This window comes from Oryctolagus cuniculus, chromosome 13 (genome assembly GCF_051225735.1).
Source record: "Oryctolagus cuniculus isolate XC-2025 breed Fujian yellow rabbit chromosome 13, ASM5122573v1, whole genome shotgun sequence".
NCBI lineage: Eukaryota > Metazoa > Chordata > Mammalia > Lagomorpha > Leporidae > Oryctolagus > Oryctolagus cuniculus.
Genome location: NC_142879.1, coordinates 30035810 through 30056014, shown reverse-complemented (window position 1 = coordinate 30056014; position 20205 = coordinate 30035810). Strand labels below are relative to the sequence as shown.

Sequence of the window (20205 nt, the reverse complement as noted above, 5' to 3'; positions counted from 1 at the left end):
TTAACAAGTTTCTTGGTTTTTTTTGTTTTAAAAGATTTATTTTATTTATTTCAAGGCAGAGTTATAGAGAGAGAAGGAGAGAGTGAGCAAGAGAGACAGACGGAAATCTTCCATCTGCTGATTTACTCCCCAAATGGCTGCAATGGCCAGGGCTGGGCCTGGCTAAAGCCAGGAGCCTGGAACTCCATCAGGGTCTCTCAAGTGGGTACCAGGGACCCAAGTGCTTGGTCCATCTTTGGCTGCTTTCCCAGCTGCATTAGCAGGGAGCTGGATGGGAAGTGGAGTGGCCAGGATTCAAACCGATGACCCCATGAGACACCAGTGTTGCCTAACTCTCTGTGCCATTACACCAGCACCCACAAGTTTTTGTGTTAACTTTTTTTAAAGGACTGTTCTAGACTTCCAAAGTTTTTTATTTCTAAGATGACCAGTTACTTTTTAATCCTGGAAAAGTATATCCAATCCAAGCTATGTGAAATGAGAAATCATCTTACCCAGTGTCTCTTTTTCAAAATGCTGCAGCAAAAAAGGAAGGTGTAGTTAATATGCTTTACAAGTATATTCAATATATACCTTGAATATACTTTGCAAGCATGTTCAAGGGAAATAACTAGTATCATTTTCCCTGATAACTCATAGAAAAAAATCTACCATTGTACTAGATTCCCCAGCAAAAAAAAAAAAAAAAAAAAAAAAAAAGTTTTCATAATTGAATAATTCCAAATTAATCAGATACTCCAAGTAAGAAACTGAGAATAAAAACCCTATAATGTAAAGGTAGGTCCGTGCCTGTCCTTTGTCAAGAGGAATTTGCTGAATTCGGAGAATGATACAGCTGGCCTGACAAAGTTCTAATCACCAGATTCAAGAAATCATTTGCTTCTCCAACAGATACAACCGTGTTGGCCAGTGTTGTTCAGAAAGGTTTGTTTAGGGGAATTCCAGGTCTTGACAGGGAAATTCCAGGTCTGAGGCAGAAGGTAACTACCACTTACATGTAATCCCCTAGACCAACTGAAGCCCACTTGGCCATCATAAAAATTCCCTTAAAGAACACAGCATCACTGACCAATCCAAGGAAGGTCATGAGCACCACTGACCAATCAGGAACTTGGACACCATCTGAACATGCACCTCTCAGCCCCAGTTTCAGTATTTAAGGAGCCCTGGAATTAACCAATAGCAGCCCAGCTCCTTACTCCTTACTTACACTTTGTAATAAACACCTGCTTTTTTTCTGCCACCCTGATGATAGTGATTGGCACTCTGCACTTCAGGCTAGGGGACCCAGGTTTGGGGTTCTAAAACAACACCTCCGACTAGTTTGGAGGGTTGTTCTGCAACAAAAATACATTGTTGGAAGTAGCAATTTTATAGAAAAGGATTCACTTCCTTATAGTAAAGCTCACAGTGCTAGCAATTAATCAAATGTAGTCAATGCTTTACTCTCAAAATAATTTGCATTTGTGGAGGTTCATCTATGGTTCCTATCATCCTTTCCCCTGAAAACAATAATCTTAAAGATTATAGTTAAAGAGATAAAATGGATATTCCTTGTGCAGCTTTTACCATTGTTAATACTGGTAGACAATAGAGGCCCAGCTGTTCTGGAAGTCTAGCAGAGAACTAAATAATGATGTTTTAATTTATAAGTCATTAAAGTGTTTGATTTTGATTTACCACAAACTCTTAAGGATCTGAAAAATATTTTCTGTCTCTTAAAATTAATCAGAATTTCTTGTTCAAATATATGACTACTGTTCACTTGGGAGATTTGACTGTCCCTTTGGAATCCTAACACTGAGAACTAAGGATCTGACTGAGAAGTAAGATCAAAATGTACTACTATTTTAAAATAAAATTTAACACTTGTCCCTCAATGTGAAAATAAGCCATGGAAGTCTGTAAATCATTTATTGATATTATAAAAAACCCTTTAAAAAGAAATTTTTGAACTCTTCATTGCCAGCCAGACATATATAAAAAGTCTCTAGAAAGTCCATGGAAATGCATATTATGAAAAAACTGTGCATAGATTTCAAAATTTTCCCACCAAAATAAACTTATCTGTAATTCATTGTTCCAGTTATTTTTTGGAAGTCTTCTCCTGTTCATGCTCACTTAGAAATGAAGCATTAAAATGTCTAGTAAACTGCGGCACAAACCTCACATTTGAATTCTTTTTTAAGTAGTTCATTTTTCACAGTATTAGAAAACTCCTACCATGGTGTCAAGAGGGAAAAAATACAGTCTCCTGGAATAATCAAAGAGAGTGTTTTACTCCAATCATTAATCTCAGTGTACCAAAATGAAGAGATTATCTTGTGACTTTGTCCTCAGCTCTGGCTTTTTGTTAACTAGTTTAAGGCTGTTTACATCAAGCAAGAAAGCATAGTGACTTCAAACCATCTTGTATCTCAATGCAATTAAAACCCTATCAGTACTCTGCCAGTTCAGGGATGAGATGTGTAAAGATGAGTCCACAATATTGCTTACTAATATTTACTTCAGTTTTTCCTAGTAACTTTTCTCCCTAGCACCCCATAACAAAGAACAGCAGAGACAAGAGTGTTCATCCCTCAATTTTTTATAAATATGCTAATGCCCCCCACTAGATGTTAATGTGGGTCATTCTTTGATAAGAATAACAATTAACTGTTAGACTGCATGATAGCTTTTAGAGAGAAAACATTTTCAAGCCAGACTTGAAATAGATTCATTTTGAGAGGTTAATGAGAAGGTGACTGGTCCTTGTATTTTATGTTTAATAGCCTGTTTTTTTGAGGAAAAAAATCAGTTTTATTTCTCATTGATATAATACACATATCTTTTTATGAAGCTTTTTCTTCTGTCAGGAACTGAATAAGATTCTGAAGGATTCAGGGAAATTTGACTCAAATAGTACATCAATTAGCATTTGTTTTACTCAAAAAAAGACTAAAAAAATTGTTGGTTTCCCCCAACATAGACATGTACACTCCTCTAAGGCCATTTTGTTCTGAGATGTTTAATTAATTGATGCTGCCCTAGACCGTGCAACACATTTGTTTATGTTCAACTTTGCAATGAAGAACACGGTGTACTTTTCAGACTAAATAGGAGAATCCTTTTACCCAGGTGAATGGAACAAACCAGGAACTTCACTGTTGACAATAAGCTCATTCCTCCTTATAGGCCTCTGATAGCATCAACATGGAAAATTCACTAAATTCCCTTTACTTTAAAGATACCATTTACAGAGTCCTTTCTTTTTCTTTTTTTTTTTTTTTAGATTGTATTTATTTATTTGAGAGATAGAGTTACAGACAGTAGAGGGAAAGAGAGAGGTCTTCCAATCGCTGGTTCACTCCCCAGATGGCCACAATGGCTGGAGCTGCACCAATCCAAAGCAGGAGCCAGGTGCTTCCTCCCGGTCTCCCATGTGGGTGCAGGGGCCCAAGCACCTGGGCCATCCTCCAGTGCTTTCCCAAGCCATCGCAGAGAGCTGGATTGGAAGAGGGGCAGCCTCAACTAGCACCTTCGCCCATATGGCATGCCGGCACTGCAGGCGGAGGATTAGCCTACTGTGCCACAGCACTGGCCCCCAGGGTCCTTTCAAAAACATTTGGCTAAGCAAGCTCTCCTCTGAATTCTGGGAATCCATATCTTGAGAGAAAACTGGGGATGCCTCAACCACTCCTTGGTAACTAGCTTAGAGAAATGAATCTTAGTGATGTAGGCATGAGTATTCATTAATTCTACCCCAGACTAGCCTACTACGTTCAGACATGTATGAAGTACACAATGTGATGACAGTTTTATTCCAAAGGTGAGAAAGTGAGCATGCATACACACACACAAGAGTGTGGGTTGCCCCACACAGAGAAATGTTTATCATGAATGGGACAGAAGATTGTTCAAAAGCAGGAGGGGTGGGGGGGAGGGAGAGGGAGAGGGAGAAGGAGCACCCTCACAGCACCTCCAACTGGGGTCTTCCAGAGAAGAGAGAGAGAGAGAAAGAGAGAGAGGGAGGGAGGGAGGAAGGGAGGAAGGGAGGGAGGGAGGAAGGGAGGAAGGGAGGAAGGGAGAGGGAAAGAGAGGGAGAGTCTCTCCCAGTTGTTGACCTCATTTGTGAGGTCAGGAGTGATGCCTGTATAGGTGTGAAGCGCCCTGGGAATTATTTGGCACATCCACAAGTTCCATGTAAAGCTTATAGAGTTCAATATCCATATTTTTAAGGCATTCCTCCCTTAGATCCGGGATGAAGTAGATGCACATCTCCCACCCCTCCACCCCATCCCCCTATTCCTTCCAAGGAGAAGGATAAGACTACACTGGAGGTGGGGAGGTGTAGCTTGCAGGTACTTCCAGCTCCACAGGCCTATCTAGCTGCCTGCCTACCCCAGATCATTAAGTTATACAAAAACCTACTAGCACTAATGTTTATAATACCTCTGGTCATTAATCCCAAAACCTGGAAACATTCGGAATGGCCCTAATGAGCAAATGGAACAATTGTGTTTTTTTTTTTTTTTTTTTTAAAGATTTATTTGAAAGAGTTACAGAGAGAAGTAGAGACAGAGAAAGGTCTTCCATCCACTGGTTCACTCCCCAGATGACCGCAACAACCAGAGCTGCACCAATCTGAAACCAGGTCTCCCATGCGGGTGCAGGGGCCCAAGGACTTGGGCCATCTTCTACTGCTACCCAGGCCATAGCAGAGAGTTGGATGGGAAGAAGAGCAGCTGGGACTAGAACTGGCACCCATATGGGATGCGGCACTTCAGGCCAGGGCGTTAACCTGCTGCGTCACAGTGCCAGCCCCGGAACAATTCTTGTATAAAGGACTACAACTAAGCAGTAAAAAACAAAATGCTGATAAGTATCCAAAATATATTATCAATAAAAGATTGCCCCTTTATGGATCAGACTAACCCTTTTTCTGTGTTTGCCCCTAATGCCTCAAACTCAACAATCTCTCATCATGTTTCCCATTCTTTTCCTGAAAGTTCCTCAATCTTGTACTTTAACAGTGAGTCTAATCACACAGTTTTTGAATTCCTGCTTTCTTAGGAGGAAAGCACGGTAGCACTATGCTGGCCTGATTCAAAGCCCTTCTGACTCCTAAAAAACTTTGTTCAGATCCCTGATTGGGGTGTCAGATTTCAGCATTTCTCCTGACTACTTTCTTGGCGACCTGACAATAAACTTTCTGGAAAACACCAGGACAGTACATTCAGTATTTTGATCTCTTGATGAGCATTGACAGACTCATCTTGGTTTGATATCATTATACCAAGTGAAAGAAAACTGTCTCAAAAAAACTACCGACTATGGGATTGCTTTTAAATGACAACTACAAAAGACAAGCTAAGGTCATGAAGAGCAAATTGATGATTGTCTAGGGTAATGAGTGGCAAGAAAGTGTGACTCTTTATAAAGAGATAGCATAAGGGCTGGCGCCATGGCTCACTAGGCTAATCCTCTGCCTGCAACGCTGGCACCCTGGGTTCTAGTCCCGGTTGGGGTGCCGGATTCTGTCCCAGTTGCTCCTCTTCCAGTCCAGCCCTCTGCTGTGGCCCGGGAAGGCAGTGGAGGATGGCCCAAGTGCTTGGGCCCTGCACCCCATGGGAGACAAGGATAAGTACCTGGCTCCTGGCTTTGGATCAGCACAGTGCACCGGCTTCAGTGAGCCAGCCATGGCAGCCATTTGTGGGGTGAACGAATGGAAAAAGGAAGACCTTTCTCTCTCTCTCACTGTCTAACTCTGCATGTCAAAAAATTATAAAAAGAGATAGTATAAGGACATTTTTGAAGTGTTGAAACTCTTGTATCCTGATTATATGAATATTCTTCTGTTAAAATTCATAGGCTTGTACACATAAGAAATACTAATTTTCCTAATGATATTCCTTAAATTAAGTTAAAATAAAAAGAGAATGCCTTAAAATTCTTTTTTTATTTTATTTAATGAACATAAATTTCCAAAGTACAGCTTATGGATTACAATAGCTTCCCCCCCCCATAACTTCCCTCCCACCCACAACACTCCCCTCTCCCACTCCCTCTCCCCTCCCATTCACATCAAGATTAATTTTCAATTATCTTTATATACAGAAGATCAATTTAGCATATATTAAGTAAAGATTTCAACAGTTTGCACCCACAGAGAAACACAAAGTGTAAAATACTATTTGAGTACTAGTTATAGCATTAATTAAACACCTGAGAGTAATTGTGTATTAATTACAGAGTTCAACCAATAGTTTTAAGTAGAACATAAAAAATACTAAAAGGGTAAAGTATTAAGTTCTTCTTTTTTCTTTTTTTTTGTTTGTTATATAGTTTTTTTTTATTTAATAAATGTGAATTTACAAAGTGCAACTTTTGTATTGTTGTGGCTCCCCCCCACCTCCCTCCCTCCCGTGGCTCTCCCCTCTCCCACTCCCTCTCCCATCCCGCCCTTCATCGAGTTTCATTTTCAATTACCTTCATATACTGAAGATCAACTTAGTATATACTAAGCAAGGATTTCAACAGGCTGTACTCACACAACCGCACAAGGTATAGGGTATTGTTCGACTAGTAGTGTTGTTTTTAAGTTTCATAGTAAAACACATTAAGGACAGAGATCCTACGTGGGGAGCATGTACCCAGTGACTCCTGTTGTTGATTTAGCAATTGGCACTCTTATTTATGATGTCAGCAATCACCCGAGACTCTTGCTATGAGCTGTCTAGGCTATGAAAGCCCCTTGAGTTCACTGACTCTGAACTTGTTTAGTCAAGGCTGTATCACAGTGGAGGTTCCTTCCTCCTTTCAGAGAAAGGTGCCTCCCTCCTTGAAGGCCTGTTCCTTCTGCTGGGGTCTTGTTCACCAGGATCTTTCATTTAGATTGTTTTTTGCCACCGTGTTATGGCTGAGAATGCCTTAGAATTCTACTTCTGCCTTATAAATAGGGAAAGTGGGACATAGGAACATAGCCAAGACATTCAACTAGTCAAGATTTGAATTATCATGATTAAATATTGGGTTCAATCCTTAGAGATAGTGGGTTATCTAACAATGAGATGACTTTGTATGTGTGATTTAGTGTATTTTTCTGGTATGTTGATAGAACACAAGAAATCAAATATATCTTCATTAAAATTACAATAAAAATCCTTATTTTTAAAAAAGAAGCAAAAATTTCTTAGTCATAAACTAGACTCCATATTTCAGGTAATATTTTACATGATCACATCCTAATCAAAGAACAAATTCTGCATAGTGCTTTGCTAGTTTAATGTTCAATAGTGAGTGGGTGAGATCATGAGTTCTGGGGTCAAATTGTCTGGCTTCTCATCCATTTTTTCCCTTCTTAGGTGTCTGACCTTCACTAACTTAAACTAGTAATTACTAGAAGAATAATGTCTTTGGTGTTCATTGAGCTGCTGAGGTAGAATCCCCAAAGCTTATCCAATCTTTCATGGACAAACAGAAAGATTTATAGTAATTGGGGAGCATAGAATATGGAGGGTCAATGGACCTCCTTTAAATGACAAAAGATGATTTTTTTATGAATTATTTCAGATCAAGGACTCAGGTGTTTCCATTTTCATTGTGTTACATTAAGGGGACTCTAACTACCATTGAAATCCTGTGAGAACAAGGATCCTCATTGGTTCTTTTTGATACTGTAAATCACAGCAATCTTCTATGGTGGGTTTTGGCAATTGGCAATGGAAAGTCATGAATAGCTTCCAAGCTTTGAGAAGAAAGAGACTTTCCATTGTGTACAAAGCCGAGGTTGAGAATCTAGGCCCTAGTGTCTTTTACATGCTACTACTGTTGAAAAATAAAGGGATTGTTGGGGAGCATAACAGAAGATCATGGCTTAATTGTGTAAGAGTAAAATCTTGTTGGAGATAGGACAGTATAAGGATCAGGAACTACAGAGGAGTGAGGAAGTACAATGTTGTTAATAGCCTTCTAAATATTACTCAAAGTGGTACACAAGCCGTTTATCATTTTGATGGAATGAAAAAGGTATTATGAGATAATGACTTCTTTCCAAAGATAGTTGGATACAGTAGATCACAGTTATTCCATAGCTCCTTTTTTTCTTACATTAATAAAAGATTAATTTGGGGTCCGTTTCAAGAAGGACATAGCCAAATTGTTAGAGACTTTCAAAGGCTTAGCTTTCTTTGTGAATTTCATATCTCAACTGTTTTTACTGTAGAGGCTTTTGGATTAAGATTCCATGTCTGGTTTTGGTCATGGAGGCACCAGGTAGTGGGTAATCCATCTTTGCCATCACTAAATTATTGATGAGGATTCTTTTTTTCAGAAGATTTATTTATTATTTATTTGAAAGGCAGAGAGAGTGAGAGAAAGCTTTCATCTGTTAGTTCACTTCCCAAATCATTGCAGTATCTGGGAATGGGCCAGACTGAATTCAGGAAGCAGTAATTCCATCCAGGTCTCCCATGTGGGTGGCACGGACCTGAGCACTTGGGCCGTCTTCTGCTGCTTTCCCGGGCACATTAGCAGGGAGCTGCATTGGACGCCAAGCTGCCAGTTCTCAAATAAGTGTTCAGATATTCAATGCTGGCATAGCAAGTGGCTGTTTAACAGTGTCAGCCCCATGACAGAGATTCTTCTGGGAGTTGTAGAAAGAGGTTTCCGGGTCCACCATTTAATGCTGGTATCTCATTTATGAAGTCAACCTCCTCTGAACAGATGTACTAGGTTAGAATTACTGTACAAAAAAAAAAAAAGTGTCTTTGATTCAACAGAGGGCAAAGAAATCCAAAAGCAGATTTGAAATTTCTCGCACTATGACATTTTGGTTATTTGTAGGAAGGCATAAAAGAAAAGTAGTAGGGTTTAGGATAGATGATGCACTTCACTATCAATTAGACACCGACTTTGTCCATTTTCTGCTGTGATAATAGCATAATACAGGCTAGGTATTTGTACACATCAGAAGTTTTATTGGCTCACTGTTCTGGAGGCTGGGAGTTCCAAGAGCATAGCACAGATCTGGTGAGGGGCTTCAGTATGCTTTATCCCATCGTGGAAAGTGGAAGTGAGCACCTATGAGAGAGGAAGTCAGGGCAAACTCATCCTACAACCAATTCACTGCCCTGATAAAGGTCCCATCACTTCCCAAAGGTCTCACCTCTGAACAGTGCTGCCATGACTGTCACATTTCAACATGAATTTGGGAGGGGACATTCAAACCATAACAAATATAAAACCTTCTGTTTGTATAACTATATAGTGTGGGGAGCAACTCGGATTAGACTAAGTTACTGGAATTAAGACTTATTCTATGCATCTGCTCTCCCACAATATGGCGCTGGGAGAGGAGAAAACAGCTTCTACGCAGCTCTCGCCAACTTGAGTGATGACCTCCAGGAGCTGATCCTGCTCCTGATTGGAGGAGAGCAGCGTACTCGGCGTGTGGGTAGCAGAGTTGGGATTGGTGGAAGAGGACTATAAAGGAGGAGAGAGACGGCATGCACCAGGAACATCTAAGGGGAACACCTGAGGAATATCTGAGCAGCCCCCGAGAGAGCCGGCCGGCGGTGTGCCGCTCCCCCGCGGAAGTGGGGAAAGTGGCAGGGGGAACCGCCCTTCCACGGAGGTGTAAGGGTCGGTAGCCAACCCGGGAAGAACCAGCACCAAACCCGGGGAGGGCCGAGCAGACAAAAGAATAGCGCAGGGTCTTGTGTCATTCCTCCGCGAAGAGGGGGAGTGACATAATGGTGCCGTGACTCGGATAGGGGAACCTAGGAGGGAAGAAACGGGAAAAAGTGGGAAAATACCGGAGAGAGATTAGAAAGAGCCTAGGGAAAAGCCGGATGGAAAAAGTGCCGGAAGAAGTTAGGATTGAAAGCGAAAGTGAAAGCTGGAGGAAACATAGACTCAGATGTGGACTATGGCGGGGAAGCTACGAGATTAAAAGTGAAAGCGAAAGCTAGAACAAACAGACTTGGATACGGACTGTGGGGAGAAGCCAGGAGAAATGAGAGGGGAATGTTGTTGGAAGAAAAGTTAGGAAACATACCAGGTAGAGAAAAATATGTTAGGGAGGATGAAGCCGCGGGGGCAGGCCGAGGCGGAGACGTAAGCTAGATTGGAATTCGTCAAGTCAGCCTGGGGAGCAAAAGGCAAAAAGCTAAAACCAGAGGCGGAGATGCGTAACCTAGGTTGGAATCCATCAGATTAGCCCGGGGAGCAAAAGACGGGAAGCCAAACCGAAAGGCGCAGATGTAAGCTATAGGTTGCATTTCGTCAGGTTAGCCTGGGGAACTTAGACTGAAAACCGGTGGCGGAAACGTGAGCTAGGCTGTGTGATTCGCGGAAGCCGCCGCGCACAGAGAGAGCGCGCGGGGCACTAGTGGGGAGAGTGCATGGGGCGTGAGTAGATAGGGAATGCGGGGCTGGTGCGGAGGCCATGGTGCAGGCACAAAGGGCACAGAGACCACAGAGTGCAGGAGAAGCTGGGAAGCCGCGCAGATAAGAGAAGCGCAGAGCCGGGAAGCCGCCGCGGGGCGAGGCGCCGAGAAGCAGCCTCGGGGCAGGCGCCGGGAAGCCTCGGGGATAAGAGAAACAGAAGTTTAGAAGTAAAATGAGAGAAATAGGAATGCTGGCAGATAGAAGTAAAATAGGAGAGATAGGAATGCCCGGAGGTAGAGAAATAGAGAAAAATAAGGCCTCCCCACAACACGGCAATGAGAGAGCTTGGATTCGGTCTGCCTGATTAGTAAGATGATAAGCACCTGCTGGCGGCTAGCAGCTTATGCGCCGCAGGTCACCGAAGACAGGCACATTATCAACACCAATAATTCTCCCCACAAGACGGCAATGAGAGGGCTCGGATTCGGTTTGCCTGATTGGTAGGGCTTGTAAGCACCTGCAGGCAGTTCTAGCAGAGCAGAGCATGCGCTGCAGGGCACCGAACACAGGCACGCATCAGCGCCTAAAAACCTCCTCACAACATGGTGAAGAGAGGACCCGGATTCGGTTTGCCTGATTGGTAGGGCTTGTGAGCACCTGTGGGCAACTCTAGCAAGCAGGGCAGAGTGTGCCGCGGAGCACCGAAGACAGGCGCGTATCAACGCCAAAAAATAAAAAGAAAGGGGGAACTGTGGGGAGCAACTCGGACTAGACTAAGTTACTGGAATTAAGACTTATCCTATGCATCTGCTCTCCCACAATATGGTGCTGGGAGAGGAGTAAACAGCTTCTACGCAGCTCTCGCCAACTTGAGTGATGACCTCCAGGAGCTGATCCTGCTCCTGATTGGAGGAGAGCAGCGTACTCGGCGTGTGGGTAGCAGAGTTGGGATTGGTGGAAGAGGACTATAAAGGAGGAGAGAGACGGCATGCACCAGGAACATCTAAGGGGAACACCTGAGGAACATCTGAGCAGCCCCCGAGAGAGCCGGCCGGCGGTGTGCCGCTCCCCCGCGGAAGTGGGGAAAGTGGCAGGGGGAACCGCCCTTCCACGGAGGTGGAAGGGTCGGTAGCCAACCCGGGAAGAACCAGCACCAAACCCGGGGAGGGCCGAGCAGACAAAAGAATAGCGCAGGGTCTTGTGTCATTCCTCCGCGAAGAGGGGGAGTGACATAATGGTGCCGTGACTCGGATATGAAGCCTAGGCAGGGTTTAGTGTCGTTCCTCCATGAAGAGGGGGAGCGACATAATGGTGCCGTGACTCGGATAGGAAACCTAGGCAGGGTTTAGTGTCGTTCCCCCGCGAAGAGGGGGAGCGACAATATAGAAATGCTTTCCTTGGGTTAAGGATGGTCACAAATCAACCAGAGCAGCTACATTCAGGGAGACATGTTGGTCTGTCGACATTTGTCCTCTTTATGCTTTTATTTTAAATTCTAATCTTTCTAGCTAAGACAGAGCAAGGGTTCTCTCAGTGTCTGTTTTCCTTACAATAGTGATGGTTGCCATTGCGCAGACCAGACATAGAGGCATCTTTATTCTTGATTTATCTAATTGCTTAACATAAAAAGCTGATAATTTGGCCTGGTCTTTTTTTCATTTTTCTTTTTTTAAAAGGCTTATTTACTCTATGTATTTGAAAGGCAGAGCTACAGAAAGAGAGAGACAAAGAAAGAGATCTTCCATCTGCTGGTTCCCTCCCCAAATGGCTGCCATAGTCATGTCTAGACCAGACAAAAGCTCCATCTTGGTCTCCCACATGGGTGGTAGAGGCCCAAGGACTTGAGCCACCTCCACTGCCTTCTCAGGCACATTAGCAGCAAGCTGGATCGGAAGCAGAGCAGTAGGACCCAAACTTGCAACATGGGATGTCAGTGTCATAAACAATGGTGTAAGCTGCTATGCCACTGCTGTGCCATCTCTGTTTTAATTTTCTGAGTCAAAGTATCTAAGTTCTCAGTAAGCTCTTGTCATTTAGCCAGCAACAATTTGCTACACTAACTTCCGCTCTCTGGGTAGCTATGATACCTTCTTTACCTTTACTGAGACCGAAGTACTCTTGGCAGATGGTATTTAAATAGTGTCTGAGACCAGGCATGGATTTATGTTTTGCCTGTTTATGGAACTGGACATTTTTATTACTGTAAAATATACATGACATAAAATTCACCATTTTAGCCATTTTAAATGCACAGTTAGTGGCATTGAGTTTATTCACATTGTTGTGCAGCCATCACCACTAGCCATCTTCAGAACTCTTTTATCTTCCCTTATCTGAAACTCCATCCCCATTAAGCATTAACTCCCCCGTGAACTCCTACCCTCAAACTCTGGCAATCACTATTTTACTTTGTGTCTCTGCAAATTTGACTTCTTGGTTACTCATATAGTTGGAATCCTGCAATACTTATCTTTTTGTGACTGGCTTCTTCCACTTAGCATAATATTCTTAAGGTTCCTCCATGTTGCAGTGCATGCCAGTATCCCATTCCTTTATAAGGCTGAATAATATTCCTCTGCATGTATAGACCACATCTCTTTATCTGTTCTTCAATGGACTCTTCCTTTTGATTGCTATGAAGAATCTAATTGAGACCTTATGTATATAAATGTTTCTTCAAGCTACTGCTTTCAATTCTTTTTTTTTTAAGAGCTAGTTATTTATTTGAAAGGCAGAGAGCCACACAGAGAGGGAAAGACAGAGACACTGAGAGACAGAGGCAGACAGAAAGTACTTCCATGTATTGGTTCACTCCCTAAGTGACTGCAATAGCCAGAGCTGGGCCAGGTCAAAGCCAGGGACTAGAAATTCCATCCAGGTCTCCCAAAAGGGTGGCACAAATCCAATTACTTAGGCCATTATCCAGTTCCTCACAGGGCCATTAGCTGGATCACAAGTGCAGTGTATCTGGGACTGAAATCAGCACTCTGATATCAGATGTAGTATTTCAAACAACAAGTTAACCCACTGCACCACAGTGCCCACCCCCAATTGCTTTGAGTATATATTCAGAAATAGATTTGCTGTATCATATGATAATCCTCTGTTTAATTTTTTGAGGAACTGCCATACTCTCTTCCACGACACCTGTACAATTTTATATCCCAATAACAACATGCAAAAGTCCATATGTCTCCATATCCTTGCTAACATTTGTTATTTTCTTTGTTCTTATACCTTTTCACATAGGTGTGAGGTGGTACATCATATGATTTTGGTTTGTATTTCCCTAAGGCTTATAATAGTGAGCATGTTTTCACTTCCCTACTGACCATCTACATTTCTTCTTTGGAAAAAAAAATTCTATCCCAGTCCTTTGTCTATTTAAAAAGAAGATATTTTTATTACCAAAAAAGTTTTTTTTTTAATAATTTTAAGACATTTATTTGTTTATTTGAAAGTCTTACAGAGACACGGGGGTGGGGGGAGAGAGAGAGAGAAGTCTTCTATCTGCTGGTTTACTCCCCAAAGGGCTGCAACAACCAGGCCAAAGCCAGGAGCTTCATCCAGGTCTCCCACATGGGTGTCAGGCCATCTTTGGCTTCATTTCCAGGCGATTAGCAGGGAATAGGTTCGAAGGTGGAACAGCCAGGTGACAAACCAGCACCTTTATGGGATGCCAGTGTTATAGATGGCAGTTTTACCTGCTGTATCACAGCACTGGCCCCAAAAATATTCTTTGCACATTCTGAACAATAATCTCTCATCAGAAATATAATTTCCAAGTATTTTCTCCCATTAGTTGCCTTTTTATTCTGTTGATTTTGTTTTTGGATACGTGGAAGTTTTAAATTTTGAAGTCCGATTCATCTTTTTTTTTTTTTCTTTTATTGCCTTTGTTGTCATATCAAAATAATTATTGACAAATCTAACATCATGAAGTTTCTCCTCTTTTTTCTTTTTATTTACTTACTTATTTATTTATTTATTTGAGAGGCAGAGTTACAGACAGAGAGGTGGAGAGACAGAGAGAGAGGTCTTCCATCCACAATGGCTGGAGCTGGACCTATCTAAAGCCAGGAGCCAGAAGCTTCTTCCCAGTCTTCCATGCAGGTGCAGGGCCCAAGAACTTGGGCCATCTTTTACTGCTTTCCAAGGCTTAGCATGGAGCTGGATCGGAAGAGGAGCATCCAAGACATGAACTGATGCCCATATGGATGCTGATGCTGCAGGCAGACACTTAGCCCACTACACCAGAGTGCCGGCCCCTCCCTCGTTTTTCTTCTAAGAGTTTTAAATTTTAGTTTTTATGATTAGTCTTGGAATCATTTGGGTTAATTGTTGTAGTATATAGATAAGGGTTCAATTAATTCTTTAGCATATAGCTATCCAGTTTCCTCAATGCTATTTGTTTAATAAATTGTCCTTTGCCTATCACATGGTCTAGGAAACCTTGTTGAAAATTATTTGACCAAATGCATGAGATTTTGTTACTAACTTATTCCATGGATCTATGTCTGTCTTGGTACCAGTACCACAATGCTTTGATTACTGTAGCTTTGTAATTTTTTCCTTTTTTTGTTTTGCTTATTTTATTTTGTTTTTTAATCAGGAGGTATTAGGTCTCCAACTTCATTCTGTTCAAAATTATTTGGTTATTTAGGATACTTTGAGATTATACATGACTTTTAGGATTTTGTTTGTTTCTGCAAAATATCAAGATCTTGATAAAGATTGCATTGAATCCACATATCATTGTGGGTGGTGTAGATATTTTAATAATACTGTCTGCCAATTCGTGAACGTGGATTCTTTTTTCGATCTAATTATGTCTCCTTTGGTTTCTTTCAGCAATATTTTTCAGTATACCTGTGTTTTACTTCCTTGGTTAAGTTCATTTTTAAGTATTTTATTTTTTATGCTATTTTAAATGGAATCATTTCCGTAATTTCATTCTCAGATGATTAATTCCTGTGCATGGAATAGCATCTGATTTTTTTTTGTGATTATCCTGCAACTTTGCTGAATTCTTTTATTCATTTTATCAGTGTCTTCTATGTATGATATCATGTTTTCTGAGAACACCAATAATTTTATTTTTTTACTTGCAATATGGAGGCATTTTATTTCTTTTTGTTGGCTAATTGCTGTAGCTATAACATCCAGTACTATGTTGAAATGAAGTGGTGAATGGCCGGCGCCGCAGCTCAATAGGCTAATCCTCTGCCTGCGGTGCCAGCACAGCGGGTTCTAGTCCCAGTCGGGGTGCTGGATTCTGTCCCCGTTGCCCCTCTTCCAGTATAGCTCTCTGCTGTTGCCTGGGAAGGCAATGCAAGATGGCCCAAGTGCTTGGGCCTTGCACCTGCATGGGAGACCAGGAGAAGCACTGGCTCCTGGCTTTGGATCAGTGCAGTGTGCTGGCCGCAGCAGCCAATGGAGGGTGAACCAACAGTAAAGGAAGACCTTTCTCTCTGTCTCTCTCTCTCTCTCACTGTCCACTCTGCCTGTCAAAAAAAAAAAAAATGAAGTGGTGAAAGCTAACATCTTCCTCCTAGTCTTAGAGAAAATCTTTCTCTTTCAATGATGACTATTCTGTTAATGTAGGTTTTTTCCATATATCATTTATTATCTTTTTAAAAAATATTTATTTTATTTATTTGAAAGAGTTACAGAGAGAGGTAGAGACAAAGAGAGAGGTCTTCCATCCACTGGTTCACTCCCCAGATGGCTGCAATGGCCAGAGCTGAGCCCATCTGAAGCCAGGAACCAGGAGCTTCTTCCGGGTCTCCCACGTGGGTGCAGGGGCCCAAGGACTTGGGCCATCTTCTACTGCTTTCCCAGGCCATAGCAGAGAGCTGGATTGTAAGTGAAGCAGCCAGGACTTGAACCAGCGCCCATATGGGATATTGGCACTTCAGACCAGGGCTTTAACCCGCTGTGCCACAATGCCGGCTCTATCGTTTATTATCTTAAAGTGATTTCCTTCTGTACCTATTTTGTTTAGTATTTTTATAATGAAAAGGATTACCTTTTTTCAGTAAGATTTATTTATTTATTTGAAAGGTAGAGTTAGAGAGAGAGAAAGAGAGAGGGGGAGAGAGAGAGAATCTTCCATCCCCTGGTTTACTCCCTAAATGGCCGCAATGTGCAGGGCAGGGTCAGGCTGAAGGCAGGAGCCAGGAGCTTCCTCCAGGTCTTCTACATGGGTGTGAGGGCCAATGGACTTGGACCATCCTCTGCTAACTTTCCCAGACAACCTTAACAGGGAGCTGGATTGAAAGTGGAGCAGCTGGGTCTCAAACCAATACCTATACGGGATGCCTGCATTGCAGGCAGTGGCTTTACCCACTACACCAAACACCAGCCCTGAATTGCTTTTCTACATAACTGAAATGGCCATATTTTGTTTGTTTTTTTGTTCCTTCTGTTAATATGCTGTATTACATTGACTTATCCATATTGACCCACCCTTGCATTCCAAGAATAAATCCTACTTGGTCCTGTGGTATAATCCTTTTATTGTGCTATTGAATTCAGTTTGCTAATATTTTGTTGAAGATTTGGTAGCATAAGTGATATTGGTGTGTAGTTTTCTTTATTTTTAGTGTATTTTTTGGATTTTGGCATCAGAATAATCCTTGCCTCATAGATTGAATTAAGAAGTACCGCCTCCCCTTAGAAGAGTATGAGAAGGATTGTTGTCAATTTTTCTTTAAATATTTGATAAAATTGACCATCTGGGCTAGTGCTTTGTTAGGAGGGTGCTGATTAATGAACAAATCTTCTACTAGTTATAGATGTGTTAAGATTTTCTATTCATAATGATTCAGTCGTAGTAGGCTGTGTGTTTTAATTATTTGTCCATTTCATCTAAAGGATAGGGTTTGACTAATGAATATAGAGAGGAAAGACCTCAGGGATAGCTGTTAAGAATTCCTGTCCTGTCATTACATGCTTTTTACATCAATTCATAGTTAAATATTGTCCAATATTTTTTAAAGATTTATTCATTTATTTGAAAAAGGAAGAGACAGAGACAGAGAGATCTCCCATCTGCTGGTTCACTCCCCAAATGGCCACAACTACCAGGGTTTGGCCAGTCCAAAGCCAGGAGCTTGACACTCTATCTGGGTATCCCATGTGGGTGGCAGAGGCCCAAATACTTGAGCCATCTTCCGCTGCTTTCCCAGGAGCATTGTGAGGGAGCTGGATTGGAAAGGTAGCAGCCGGACTTGAACAGCTGTCATATCAGATGCCAGTGCGGCAAGTGGCTGCTTCATCCACTGCCCCACAGTAGCAGCTGCTGTCCAGTATTTTTGATATCATTTGGTAAGCAACTCATGATGTTGTTGCCACCTAACCTATAGGATATCCAGACTTCCAGAGAGATGACTTGAACATGGTATTTTTATCTCCTTTCACTAAATAGATCTTCCCATTGAAAGTATTTTGTTTGGCTTAGTGAAACAAATGTAGTCTATTAAGGAAACTCTAATCATAGGCCATGTAAATTTGTCAGTAGTTTATCAATGAATCTATTATCCTTTAAAAAAATCACACTAAACAAGAATGTATTCGTTGGCATTTTTTCCTATCCTGCTGCATGGTCTGCATTACCAGACTTAACATGCACATTTATTAGAAGAGAGGAAGTAGGCAACATAGACTTACTTCTAAACTGGCATATGTGAATGAGCAGACATGTGTGTTTCTATATGTTTAACACAACAATTTTGGGTTGTGTTGAAATTTTTGCAACTCCATGACATTATTCTGTTTCACTAATTTTGTCCATCAGTTGGCATCTGCAAGATGGTTACAATAAAACTTAATTGTGAGTCATAGCATATTTTTTTAATTCTTGTAATGATTGTTATTGTCCTGACTTGACAGGTGAAGTATGCTGTCCAGATGAACAGCACAATCGGGTTTCTGTTGGCATCGGTGACTCCTGCTGTGGCAGAATGCCATACTCCACCTCAGGAAACCAGATTTGCTGTGCTGGGAGGCTCCATGATGGCCATGGCCAGCAGTGCTGTGGCGGACAGATTGTGAGCAAAGATTTAGAGTGCTGTGGTGGAGAAGAAGAGGGTGTGCTGTACAGTCACCTTCCAGGTAAGGGGCCTTTTCTATCTTCAGTAGATAAGACAATCTGAGCAGAGGGTGAGAAATTTGCCCTAGAACTACAACGAATAGTTAAAGTTCACGTTCATTGTATCCAACACAGTCAGAAACACATTGTACAGCAAAAAAAAAAAAAAAAAGGTAATCTCCCATATTTTGTGTATACCTGATGCATTTGTTGTGGATAAAAAGATTTCCATTCAAAAACTATTAGTATGCAAAATTATAATAATATGCTTATATTACAGTTCTACTCTTATTCTATTTATACATATGAAACTAGTACTAATATAGAAGTAATTGTTATTGAACACTTATTAACAGGTGCTGTGTGCAAAGTTTTGTATCTTGTTACCTCAATTAATCTTTACAACAATCTTACAAAATAGGTACTATTAACCTCACTTTAAAAATGAGGAAAATTAATTATAAAAATTATAAATCTACTATAGAAAAATAAAAATACCACTAGTATGAAAAATTATATTTTGTAATTCCTGACTTCCATTTACCCTCTGCATGCTTGGTGTGTACCTGATAACGTCTTCAAATGACAATGGCTATGCACTATAAATAAGAGAGAACAGAAAGAGGAGCTTCTCTTTTCTCGAGTGATTGATTAATCAAAATTATGTTTTTAAATTATGTAAGATTAGAAAATTTTTTAAGCTTCATGACTCATTATTATAATATTAATTGCAATATTAATATTGTCAACTTTGGAGAAATCTTTTCTGAAGGTTTTTCTAAGATTTCTGGGAATTTTAAGTTTTCTTAAAGTGATTTGCAGTGACTTGTCTTAACTATTTGTTGAGTTCACATCAGGATTCTGTGTTTTGTGGAAATCCTTTTTCTATGATTGAATTTGAGTTGTGTGTTATCATTGATGTCACTATTTTGTATGCAAATCAGCAAGCAGTGTAATTTTTCCCAATGTATTTTTAAATTACCTTTCTTAATAATTTATAATATAAAATAATCAGATTACATATGTATTGCTTCAAGTCTAAATCCATCATTTTCTTTTAATAGTTTACCATTTTGAGTATGATCCGAAGTTTATTTTATAATGATCCTCTTCTTGATGTCAAAGTAATTTTAATTTATTATATTTTTTCATTTTTATAGTTTTTGTCTCAATTATTACTTTTTCTATATGTTTTTATTTCCTTAAAGCATCCCTTTTTAGGCTTCATATTAGGAATATATAATTTCTCATGATTTTAATCTTTCTAAATTGCAGCTAAATTGGCATATTCAAGCCTTAACATTTATATGGAAGTGACTGAAACCACAAAATATATCTACTGGACCCAAATTAATTATTTCCAAGACCAAAATTTTCTTTAGTTAGATTTCAAAAATAGCCATTTTCACTATCCTTTAATGAATATGAAGGCCTATAGGGCAAAGAGCAAGTTAAAGAGGCCAGAGAGGGTGGAATGGCCAATGCAAATTATGTTTAAATATTATACTTTTGCAAATTTTGTAAAAATACATAACCGTGTTTGATACAGTAGGGGCTCATTTGAGCAATGGACCCTGAAGCCCAAGCTTCATTAGCTTTTGTGTAAATCCACCCCTCCAACTAACACGTACAGGAACTCCAACTCCTCTTTAAATGTGATTGCAGGACATCACCATATCTTGACGGAAGGGACTGTGAATTCTCTACTGCCCTCCCATAGTTTATTCTCTGTTACGAAGTCATCA

The 20205-nt window shown here is 40.8% G+C and overlaps 1 protein-coding gene across 1 annotated transcript in view; it reads left to right on the top strand.

Annotated features, from left to right (window-relative positions):
• The window catches only part of USH2A (usherin), an 870853-nt gene that overhangs the window by 663156 nt on the left and 187492 nt on the right, over window positions 1–20205 (top strand). The window contains exon 51 of the mRNA XM_089312189.1: window positions 18262–18483. Coding sequence (XP_089168315.1) covers window positions 18262–18483 — 222 coding nt within the window. The remainder of the gene's footprint in view (window positions 1–18261; window positions 18484–20205) is intronic.